The following is a 12,093-nucleotide window of genomic DNA, read 5'->3' on the forward strand; positions in this document are numbered from 1 at the left end:
AACCCCTATGGGTCTTGCTTAGCTTTGTTCAAGCTCTGGTCACTTTTACTTCAGCATGCAGGTGAGCTAAGAATCTCTGCTGGGGCAAAAGTCTGATGCAGGAGTCAAGTGAAGGAACCCTGGGAAGCCAGATGATTTTGGATAATAAGAGTCTAGCATGCTCAAGAGTGAGACAGCTCTTAAAAATACAAACACACACAAACACACAAACACAAAAAAGCTTTCTACATGGTGCCAGATTTTTTTAACGGCTCCATGCCGATCTGCATTTGCCTCTTAAGTAATGTGTGTGCTGCCATATTGATAAGAAATCAGTGCTGTGTTTGTCGTGGCTTCGCTTGCACAAGGTAATTCTCACAATTAGTACTATATAGTATGTGTTTGATAGCTAAGGTAAAGGGACCCCTGGCCATTAGATCCAGTCGTGACTGACTCTGGGGTCGCGGCGCTCATCTCTCTTTATTGGCCGAGGGAGCTGGCGTACAGCTTCCAGGTCATGTGGCCAGGATGACTAAGCCGCTTCTGGCGAACCAGAGCAGTGCACGGAAATGCCGTTTACCTTCCCACCGGAGTGGTATCTACTTGCACTTTGACGTGCTTTTGAACTGCTAGGTTGGCAGGAGCAGCGACTGAGCGACGGGAGCTCACCCTGTCATGGGGATTTGAACCGCCGACCTTCTGATCGGCAAGTCCTAGGCTCTGTGGTTTAACCCACAGCGCCACCCGCGTCCGGTGTTTGATAGCTAGTAGCTGTTAATTAGCAACACACTGGAAAGTAGTAGATAGGTAGCCGTGTTGGTCTGCCATAGTCAAAATAAAAAAATTCCTTCCAGTAGCACCTTAAAGACCAACTAAGTTAGTTCTTGGTATGAGCTTTCGTGTGCATGCACACTGAAGAAGCACACTGAAGAAGGTATCTGAAGAAGTGTGCATGCACACGAAAGCTCATACCAAGAACTAACTTAGTTGGTCTTTAAGGTGCTACTGGAAGGAATTTTTTTATTTTGACACTGGAAAGTAGTTTGCTGGGGATTTTGACACATATCAGTCCCCAGCCTCTCCCCCTTTATAAAGATCAGTAGCACATTAGGAGGAATTGCTTTTGAACAGTAATATGTGGCACTCTTGGTTGTATAGCTGGCTTTCAAACATCATAGAATTGTAAAGTTGGAAGGAACCCCAAAGGTTCATCTAGTCTAATCCAACTTGCTTGTCTCAGGAGTACTGCAAAAAAAAAAAAAAAGGTGCAGGATGAATTCCTGTATCTTTTTGTTCTTGAATTAGATTATCTTACCAATTAATTATTTTTAAAAATCTAAGAATTTTTTTTGCACTGTCAACTTTGGACATATATTAGAAGAAAGAAGCCAAAAAGATTTTTCAAATTGTGCCTAACAATGAACTTACTTGCTATCTGTTATATTCTCTCTCTTCCTTAGGGTATGAAAAGGGCCTTTGGATTGAACCAATGAATTTGTGTGCAAATTTCAAAACTGTACAAGCAGTTCGAAGTCAAAGTCTCTTTATTTTTCCTTGATGCAGTTTGCAACTGTTTGTATTTATATGTTAAGCTGTGGGCTATTTGGGTTCCTCTAGGTATTTTATAAAATTATAGCTATAAACTGGAATTATTTGATAAGTTGATATAAGCCAGCACACACTAAGAAACTTAGTGCACTTTTGAGACAAGTAAATTATTTATTATTATTTATTATATTTATATACAAAACAATGAATAAAAATGCAGGGGCCATTATTGACAGCAGTCTGAACTATGTCTACCTCTGTGAGTGTTATTGTTAGTCACCTACTTTTTTGTACCCAGTTGCATGATCTCAAAAGCACAGTCTTCGTTTCACATAAAGACATCTGCGCTGGAGCTTTCAGTGCAAAGAAGCAGTGCTGGTTCAGTCTAGAGTGAGAGCTACTACAAGAACGGAACGAATTAAAGAACTCAGATTTCCCTTTGGTAAAGCTAACTCCAACTTACAAAGACTGGACGTTACCAAGAAAGGGAGAAACGACTCCAGGAGGAGGGAATGGCCAGGCGGATCGGGGCAACTCCTGTGTTAGAAGAAGAACTTAGAAGTTCTGTGAAAACTGAAATGCTTGCAAAGAGATTATCGTGATCTCAGAAACAAAATTTAGTTTCTGGAAAGTGTTTGACTGGGGAAGTTGAGTATTAACAACTAAAATTCTGGACAAGCCTACTATGATGAAATGAGAGAAAAAAACACTCAGTTGAAGTTTAAATTGTTGTGTAGTTTGGAGCTAGAAAAACTGAGGATGAAAGATTACTGAAAGAAACATTCAAAGAAACACAACCTGTTAAATAGAGCACCTTAATGCTTCCAGGGTAGGGAAAAACCTGGCCATAACCCCATTTATATGGATTTACAATATTGACCATTTACAGTATATTTAAAAAGTTCTAGTCAAACAAAAAAATGAGGATGGGTTAAAATATGAAGACACACAATGTTTGGCACAGAAGAAAATGTGATGTATGTATTTTTACAGCATTGGTAATAGAGATACACTTTCTTCACCTTTAAGAAAAGTTACAATAGCAAAAAAATAAAATAATCTCTTATTGGGAATGTTTCTTGACGAAAGATTGTTCAAAGATAGCCATATGGGATATTAGGAGTATTTCTTGGATGAATTCAAATAACTTTTTGAATCGGGTTTAATTAGTTACACATAGATTTAACTCTAATTAATGATGAACTGCAAAGAACAGGATAAATCTTCTTAGCCATTAAAAAGTACAAAGCTAGCTAAAGGAAAAGCAATAACCTAAAAAAAGAGTAAAGAATCAAATGCAAAAATATTTTCATAATACCAATCTAGAAATATAGAAAACATGCAACAATCATGCTAAGTCAGAAATGATCTCAAAGTGGTTAAATTCATGTGATGTTGGGAGAGGGGGGTGATTTTTTTTATTTAAAAAACTTGTTGAAATATCCATCCCCCACCACCAAAGACAGAAGTACAGTGCTATTAATATGAACTTATTAAACCAACAACCTGCAAACTTTGAATTGAGCATGACCTACATGGGAAAAGTAGGATTGGACAACTTTATATTTAAAATGGAAAATGGAATTATCTATGCAGTGGTGGATATAGTACAATAACAAATCCGCCAAAAAATATGTTCTTGGCACAAAAAGGGCTGTGAGAAGTAATCTGAAATAGTAACTCATTGGCAGTGTTGTTCACAAGAGAGAAAAAATTAGCCTTGAATAAAGCTTATTATATCAGCCTCAAAAGTTTTAATTGCAGCTTTGGGAATCAGCTCACAAGCACAAGTAAAATGTGTGTTTTTGCTTAAAAATCTAGAAGTCTATACTCTGCAGAAAATGTTATTGGGCAACTTGAGAAGCAGGTATGTTACAAAAGCATTATACAGTGGTACTTTGGGTTAAGTACTTAATTCGTTCCAGAGGTCCGTTCTTAACCTGAAACTGTTCTTAACCTGAAGCACCGCTTTAGATAATGGGGCCTCCCGCTGCCACTGCGCCGCCAGAGCACAATTTCTGTTCTCATCCTGGAGCAAAGTTCTTAACCCGAGGTACTATTTCTGGGTTAGCGGAGTCTGTAACCTGAAGCGTATGTAACCCGAGTTACCACTGTATATGAGAGTAAAGAACCTTAGACTAAAGGTTGAAGAAAAATGTTTAGCTGATTTGGAGCATTATTCTAGAATTATTATTTTTTAAACCAACCCTTCAATATGATTGAACCACCGTATTGTTGTTATATGGTGTAGTGGTGGAGGACTCGTAATCTGGTGAACCGGGTTCGCTTCCCCGCTCCTCCACATGCTGCTGCTGGGTGACCTTGGGATAGTCACACTTCTCTGACGTCTCTCAGCCTCACTGACCTCACAGAGCGTTTATTGTGGGGGAGAAAGGGAAAGGAGATTCTTAGCCGCTTTGAGACTCCTTAAGGGGATTGAAAGGTGGGATATCAAGTCCAAACTCCTCTTCTTCTTCTTGCAACAATTGGTTGCTTCCTGAATTGGCAAAACTGAGTCGTGGTGAATGCAGGCTGGACTTCAACTTGGAATCAGATCTCTGCTGAGCCATGAACCTAGGAGAGGGGGGACCCTTATTGTTTTATCTGTTGCATCTTGACTGCTGAATTCAGGCTCCATGCAGATGATGTTGACTTTATTTACAAGGTTATACATAACACCCTGGCAGAATTCCTAATGCAAGTCTGCACAGTGGTTCTTCTAGTCCTTCCTGGCTATCCCCCTGTTGCACAATGTCTACAACTTTCATACCAGGTAGGCAATTTTTTATATTATTTTTAAAGGTAAGTATGTACAGCTCTTCATCTTATGGCTGGAAAGCATATGTATGGCACTTGGGTTCCGTGATGGAGGAGAGGCAGGATATACGGTAAATATGAGACATCAATAAATAAAGTATTTATTCCAGAACAGTTTACAATGCAAATTAAAACAAGGAACAGTAATGACGTTCAACTATTAAGAAACACAGATATTACTTATTCCCAGTGTTTTTAAAGTATAGCATTGTTCCAATACATAAAATGCAAATTATTAAAATCCCCGAGTAAATGAAAATGCCTTAATTGAATCAGTGGAACTGTTCAACCCAAATGGCCCCATGCAGAGCTGGCATCTGATAGGCAGATCTCCTTGCCTCTCTTCCCTTGGGATTAGCAATTTTTAAAAAATAAAATGACAGGCTATTGGAACTTCAGGGGAGCTAGCTATCCCAGTGTAGCATCTGCCAGCCAACTGTGCCATCACCTGCCTGCCTCCCATCCATCCAGCTAGCACGGAGGGAGAGCAGTGGGATGGCAGGGGCAGAGAAGCCCCCTGAAGGCACCTGGTTCAGGGCCTCCTCAAACATCGGCACACTTCCGAATCCAATACCTAAAAGATAATATAATATATTCTTCCCCAAGGTGTTAGTGGAGATGTTCAGAAATTGGATCGTATGTCCGCCTATGGTGTGGTTGTACTAGAGGGCAAGAATTTGGGGGCAAGGTGAAAGATAATAAAATGGCTGTAGGTAAGCCTTCCTGGTGAGAGAGTTCTGTAACCAGAGTGTCACAGTCTAGCCTACAATTCCTCGCAGGATTGTTGTGAGGAAAAAATGCTTGGGGGAAAGGATCATGTACAACACATTTATCTCCAACAGATTAATGGAAAGAAATAAAATGTAAAATATATATAGTTGGAAATAGTTCAAAGCAAGCCATCCTGCCCTAGTATTCATTGTGTGCTGCCTTGCAGTGTCCACACATAAGTAAGATAAGTTGCCTCCAATATTCAATCTTTAGATTAATTTTATAGAGACCCTGGGAAGGCAGCTAAGCCCAACTGAACATAATGAGATTGACTTCTGAGTAAGCATGCATTGGTTTCTGCTGAGAATACAAAAGACTGGCTGACATGAAGTAATTTTTCAAAGGAAACTAATAATTTATTATTTGAAGAAGACACCGTTTTGCCCCTCATTTGTTCCATCCACATGCCTGCATTTTTTGCATGATTATCAAAAACTGAAAGCAGTGGCGTAGCGTGGGTTGTCAGCACCCGGGGCAAGGCAAGTAATTTGCGCCCCCTAACCCGTGGATTTGCGCCCCCTAACCCGTGGATTTGCGCCCCCTAACCCTAACCCCCAGATGTTGCGGCCGGTGCGGCCGGCCCCCCCTGCACCCCCCACGCTACGCCACTGACTGAAAGAAAATTGGCTATTCCCACCTACCCGAAGCTAGATCTGACTGCGGGATACAGTCTGCAGAACTGTCAATAGTCACGTTTAGAAAGCAGAATGGCAAGAATCTATATCCGTCCCTCCCAAGCCGGGAGAGCATGGACCAGAAACTCGAACAGTTTGCTTCTTGTTCTCCGCTCGTGACTTCCTCTGCAGCATGGGTGCCAGCGCCCTGGGGCCCTGGGTGCCCGAGCACCCACAAAATTCCCCATAAAGCGGCTGGGCAGTGGGCACCCACAAATTTCGGTGCCAAGGCCGTGCACGCTGCATGGCACCCATGGTTCCGCAGCCATCAGCGTCGGGTCTACTCTGCCTCGCCTGCCCGCTTTCTCCTCGATCAGTCCGCCTGCCTTCCTTGCTGCGCTGGTTGCTTCCCCTTCTGCCTCCTCCCTCCCTCCTTCCTTTTCCCCCTTTTTCCTCCTGCAACTCTCGCAGGCTCTCTCCGTCTTTCTCCCCTCCAGGCCCTACTGGGCGCTCCGCTAGCCCTTCTAATAGCGACCCACAAGAGCGGAGGAGCGGCCTGGAGAACGCCGAGAGACCGCGGGCTCCCAGCCACTGCAGAGGCGTGACTTTTGCGCCCCCCCCCCCCCGAAGCGCGCCCTTGCCTTTGGGCAACCCAGAGCTCTTTCTCGGCCGGCCCTTCGCTCCCCGGCGGCGGCGGCGGCTGCTCCGTGGTGCTGAACGGACAGCTCCCTGGGCGCGCAGGGGCGGGGCCGGGCCGAGACCGCCCCTTCCCCACGAGGCTGCCGGCGACCCGCCGCTTCCTCCGTCCTTCCTCCCGCCCGCCCGCCCGCCCGGGGCAGCCACTGCCGCTCCCTGGAGGCTGGAGGTGCGCCGGCCTGGCTGGCCTTGCGCTCGGCGTCCGGGAAGCCCCTCCACTGGAGAGACGCGAGGCTCGGGGCGCCAGGCTGCGCGGCCCTCGGCGTGCGCTGCTTCTGCGCGCGACCTTCCGCCTCCGATCCGGGCCGGGCTGCGGCGCCGCAATCCCTGCTGACGCCGCCGCCGCCGCCGCCGCCGCCTGGGCTCGCCGCTTCCCATTCGTCCGCGCCGCTTCTCCAGCCCCCTCCCCGCCGCCTCGTCCTTTGTACTTTCTTTCACGTGTTCCGGGCGGGCGAGGGTCGGTCCGGGCAGGGGAAGAGGAGCGCTCGAGCGGGCGGGCGGCTTCTCCTGGCAAGGCGCGAAGGGCCCCGCGGGCCGTGCGTGCGGCCCCCGCCCCGTGGCGCCAGGATGGCCGAGAGGAAGAGGATCTGGAACACGGAGGACGACCTGCCGGTCTACCTGGCGCGGCCGGGCACCACGGCGCAGACGCCCCGCCAGAAGTACGGCGGCATGTTCGCCTCGGTGGAGGGCGCCTACGAGAACAAGACCATCGACTTCGACGCCTACAGCGTGGGCCGCAAGGGCTCGCGCACCCCGCGCAGCGGCAGCCGCCACGACCTGCTGGACGGCGCCGGCGGAGACAGCTACAGCGAGACGGCCAGCGACGTCAGCGAGATCTCGGGCTCGGTGGTCAGCTCGCCCAGCGGCGACAGGGAGGCCCGCGCGCCCGGCGTCGAGATCCGCTACCCGGCCGGCAAGGAGCCGCTGCGCGGCGCCCGCAATGGCAAGGTAAGCGCGGGGCTCCGCAGGCCCAGCAGGCGCCGCCCGCCCCAGTCGCGGCTCCCCCTGCAGGGCTCGCTGCGGAATCGGGGAGGAGACCCGCGCCAGGCCCGGCAGCGCCGGCAGCAGCAGCAGCCAAGCCAGCGCCCGAGGAGGAGAGCGGGGAGCGGCGGGCTGGGTTCTCCGGGGCTGCAAAGGATGTCTCTCGAGGAGGAATGCGGTGGGAAATGCGGGCATCGCGCTCTCTCCCGCTCATCAAACGTAACTTGGCCCTTAGCTAGCATGTCATGAATATACTGATTTTATTTGCTTCTCTGTCTAGCTGTCGTCTCATAACCAAAGGTCTCAGAGTGACAGTCAAAGCAATTCAGCATGCAAATTCAATAAAACCCACAGTGCTCACTAATACAAAACAGCCATATCTTAATGATGGACCACATCAGAGAGGTCTAGAGGGGGGGGGGTCTTGCCATCTGGACAGCCAGGACCTCCATATACACACTGCCCAGGCTTGCATCAATGGGAGGTCGCTTCCGGGCTGCTAATGCAGGGTCTTGACTTCACCCCCGGAGCTGCAGTCTCCTATCTCTGAAGATAGGATGCCTACAGCCAACGATAGCCAGCAATCCCCTTCCTTTGCAAGTCTGGAAGAAAGCTATTCAGTGGAGGCTGCTCACCTAGGGTAGTCAGAGGTGCATGCAGGTGCTAAGAACTTGTGCGCAGATGCTCTGAATATTAATGCCCTGTGACTGAAATGTGTCAGTATCAGTTTCCCTTTCCATGATTACTTACATCAACTTATCTCTGCACGGCTGCCATACATGTGTGTTGGGGAACAGTCTCTTTTAAAGCACCGTATCTTACCTCTATGACTAACAGTTTAGGTAGTAGCTCAAGCAGTTGCAAGCCCTGCAAATTCAAGAATTTTTGAATTCTATAAAGTCAGACAGTCTTCATCTGGAGTTCTGGTTGTGCAGTTCCAGCTTTTCTGAGCTCATCAATGGGCAATGGCTTCTCTGAGCTCTGCTTGACCTTTCTTTCAGAAAAGCTGAGCAGTTAGCTAATTTCTATTTGGAGTCACTGGAGCATCGAAACACTCAGTCAAGTTTGGTTATGGGGGTTGCGAGCGGGTGGGGTGGGGGACAATGACTAATGAGCTGATCAAGAAACCCGTCTTGATTGGCTGCCTAGTAACCTTTTGTTAAGGAAGAACATCTAGTGTTCAGTTGTCATGGCATGCAAGACTTGGGAAGGTTAGTTCACATACCCTAATATCATTCATATACATCCAGATATTTACAGTTATCTCCTCCCCCAAATGAAAAATCAAGTGTCTTTCAAGGATTTGAGCAGAAATGGAAGCTGTGGCATTGTTTTATTATTGTACAAGAAAACTTGCTAGTGATTTGTGACCTACCGACATCTGTATGTCTTCAGCTGTGCATTGCAATGAACACTGGAGAAAGGGAATAATGTAAAATTGTAGCAAAACCTTTTGAGCAAGGTCATTATTGGAAATCTTCCAGATATTGAAGCCTTCAGAAATGTATCACTTTTTCAAGGCCATAATTTGTTCTTGGCAGGCGGGAAATTAAAGGGAAAGATGTTTCCCGCTATCCCTACTGAAACCCATTGTGACTGCAGTTAGCCAAGCTTATAACAGTCCAAACATCCTATAATCTGCTCACCAAATAGGCTGGTTGGACTTGCCTGCCATTATAATGCACCATGATCCACCCTCTAAATATCCAGGATCTGTTTCTTCACAATATTACAGACCCACTGAAATTAATGGACCTAAATTAATCATGTCCACCAACTTGAATGGGTGTAGTCTGAGTAGGACTAGCACTGGATACAATCCTTTGCGTAGGATAATGAAGAACATAATTCTGTTTGGGCATTCCACTTCCCTCAGGCAGTAAGGGAAAGCAGGGATGGGCATGTTAGCTCTGGCCCCTTGTTGCCTCCCACAAGTTGGAGCAATAATTTCAGGAGCAGGACCCTACTCTGTCCATATACGCTTTCCCTTTCCTGATTTAGAACCCTAGAAAAATCAGGGTTCTAGATTTAAGATAACCAACTTGGTGCTATGAAAATATGGGAGGAAGAAAAAGTGAACTGAGTTAATACTGTGGCCAAAGTACTAATTTTCAGATATGTCTTGAAGCTGGCTATTAGAAACTGCACAGAACTGTGTTTTAAGAAGTGAATGGCATGAGAGAGAGTTTGTCTCCCTCCTATATGAAATTGTCATCAGTGAGCATCATATTGCTAGGAAAGTCATAGAGAAGCAGTCCTCAACGGATGTTTAGCTGCAACCATCATGACACATACACGCTAGTTACATGTGTCTCCTCAGCCCCATTGTTGTTGCCCATCATATGAAATGTGGTTTTGCTGAAAACATGTGCCAGTTTACTTGGTTCTCATAGTTATATCGAATTTTATTTGTGTGTATATGCCTTCCAGTAACTTGGTTCTGTGTGCTCAAAAGGGCAGCTTAAAAGCTCTTGCAGACAGAGGATGGCCTGTTTAGTTCTCCTTTGGTGGGACCAGCTGAAAAGGCGAGGGGCTGCCCTGTTCCTTCGGATGCCCAGAGACAGTTGAGGAGGTTGAAGGGGGCACCTCTGCCTCTGATTTCCCCTCCAGTCCAATGTCTGGTCAAACTGGTTTCGCGGGGATGTGAAGCACCCCAGAACAATATGGGGTGATGATGACAGAAGCTAAGAATAGCACCAGCCTCTTCCCCACCTTGCAGGGCCGGCCCACCCCGAAGTCAGATCTAGCAGATCCTGAAGCTGGTCTTTCTTCTTCCCCTCCCCCGCTTGTTCCCGATGAAGCTCTTCGCGCACCTCTTCTTCCCTGGCGGGGAGGCGCCATTTTGGGGTTCGCCTCCGGGGCCCCCGTGCCGTGACCATTTCCCCCTCTCGGGCAAAGGGCGCTTCCTTCCTCTGCAGCGGAAGGATTCCGGGCGGGCGCCGTCCTGCACCTGACAGGACTCTTGGCGGGCTGGGACACAATGGCGGCGCCCACTCTGGGCCAGGCCCTCCCGGGGCCCTTTTCCCCGGCCGGGGGCCGAGCGGGAGGCGGCGTTTTCCGGCGCGAGAGGCAGGCAGGCCGGCTCCGAGGAGGCGCTTCCTGGGTGGGGAAGCGGCCTTGGCAGCTGCAGCCCCCGCAGCCGCCTCTAGACGGAGCTCGTCCTCGCCCAGTCCCGGGGGGGGGGGAGCCTCTCCCTCGATCCGCCGCGCCCCTCCTGCCTGCCTGCCTGGCGACTCCTCGGCCGGCGCCGCCGCCGCGCTTTGTTGTGCCGCCGCCGCCGCCGCCGGGCGCGCCCCTCTCCGCAGCCGGAGGCATGTCTGGCCACCAAGGCAAAAAGAGCATCCCGCGCCTCACGGTGAGCAGCAGGCGCGGCCCCTCCGCGCGCGGAAGACTCCCTTTGTCCGCTGGGGGGGGGGTCGCCCAGGGGGCCAACGCCGCGTGTGCCGCCCTGAGGGTGGGCGGGCGTCCCCTGGGGCCGCGACGGGGCAGCAGCGCCCCTTCCTGGCTGCAGAGGCGCGGAGCCCGGCGGGCCAAGCAGAACAAAAGAGCGCGGGGAGCCGGGCGCGCGCCTGCAGGGCGCCCGGGCAAGGGGGCAGCCGCCCCCGCCAGGCTGAGCCCCCACCAGGCGGGGGGGGGGAGCGGGGCGGGTGTCTCCAGCATAGGATCCCAGGCGGGGTTTCCCAAGGGGGCTTAATGACAGAAGCAGCGCGGCTAAGAGCTCCGAGGGAGCTTGGATGTCCATCGTGGAGGCGCCCTGGGTTTTCCGAAGCGGAGCAGCCAGCCCCACATCGCCCCATGCAAAAGGCATTGGGGGCGCGTCCCTCGGCGCCCACCCCCCACGGGCCGGAGCCAGCCGCGATAAAGGGAAACGGGAGCTAGGTGCTTCCTCGCGCAGCGCCGGCGCAGGCCTCCGCCAATTGCCACGAGGCTGTCAAAAGGTGCGCGGCATAATCCTGCCACATGCTTCCTTGGAAGCCAGTCCCATTGTGTTCAACGGGGCTCACTCCCTGTAAGTGTGATCAGGGCCGCATGTTTGGATTTCCTTCAAAGGGCAACACAGAGAAGGAAGAAATGCTGCCGCATAGGAAATTGTGAAGTGCACAAAAGCCTGCCTGCTCTAGGGTGGCAGGTGGCGCATTGTGTACTATTCACAGATAGAAACATAGGGATGTGATACAGCGCGATGTCGCTCTAGCACCACATGGAAATGGAGAAGCTGTGGCTGCCCACAAGTTTCCCTCTGAAAATCCAAGTATTGCTGGGAGCAACCAGGAATCCACCTGGATATTATTATTATAAAATTTATATACCACCCATACCCATAGGTCTCAGGGCAGTTCACAGGATTTATTTTAAGCAATAAAGAATGTGCTTGTTTCTCTTTGAGACTCCACCCGTTTATCCAGACACTCAGGGTTGTGCAAATCTATTTTGTTAAGAATCTTGCTAGACTTCTCAAGGTTTCATGAAAACCTCTCAGATTTATAGCTTAGGAATAAACCTTAATGTTTGCTTTAACTTTCCTTGTGGCAGCAACTGGTTGTAATGTGCAGATGTGTGGACTGTCTGTTTCCCCAAAACATTGATTAGTTCCCCCTCTGAAATCTGACGAACCTCCCAACCTGTTTCAAATTGCATGTTAGGTGAAATTCTTGATTGCAACCCTGATCACAACATTAAGTAAGGG

At 49.3% G+C, this 12,093-nt stretch overlaps 2 protein-coding genes across 8 annotated transcripts in view; both read left to right on the plus strand.

Annotated features, from left to right (window-relative positions):
- Window positions 1-1,677, plus strand: part of JAKMIP1 (janus kinase and microtubule interacting protein 1) — a 99,448-nt gene extending 97,771 nt beyond the window's left edge. For 4 of the 6 annotated variants that reach the window (XM_081207666.1, XM_081207670.1, XM_081207668.1 and 1 more), the window contains one exon: window positions 1,440-1,675. In XM_081207666.1, coding sequence (XP_081063792.1) covers window positions 1,440-1,472 — 33 coding nt within the window. In that variant the 3' untranslated portion in view covers window positions 1,473-1,675. Of the gene's footprint in view, window positions 1-1,439 lie in introns of all 6 variants that reach the window. The other 2 variants (XM_081207671.1, XM_081207669.1) reach the window with 2 other exon arrangements.
- Window positions 1,678-6,944: 5,267 nt separating this feature from the next.
- Window positions 6,945-12,093, plus strand: part of CRMP1 (collapsin response mediator protein 1) — a 38,353-nt gene continuing 33,204 nt past the window's right edge. Inside the window, exon 1 of one of the 2 annotated variants that reach the window (XM_081209320.1) lies at window positions 6,945-7,373. In XM_081209320.1, coding sequence (XP_081065446.1) covers window positions 6,993-7,373 — 381 coding nt within the window. In that variant the 5' untranslated portion in view covers window positions 6,945-6,992. Of the gene's footprint in view, window positions 7,374-10,600; window positions 10,762-12,093 lie in introns of those variants that run through there. The other variant, XM_081209321.1, reaches the window with a different exon arrangement.

The sequence above is a fragment of the Podarcis bocagei genome, assembly GCF_964188305.1.
Source record: "Podarcis bocagei genome assembly, chromosome: 9".
NCBI classification, from domain to species: Eukaryota; Metazoa; Chordata; class Lepidosauria; order Squamata; family Lacertidae; genus Podarcis; species Podarcis bocagei.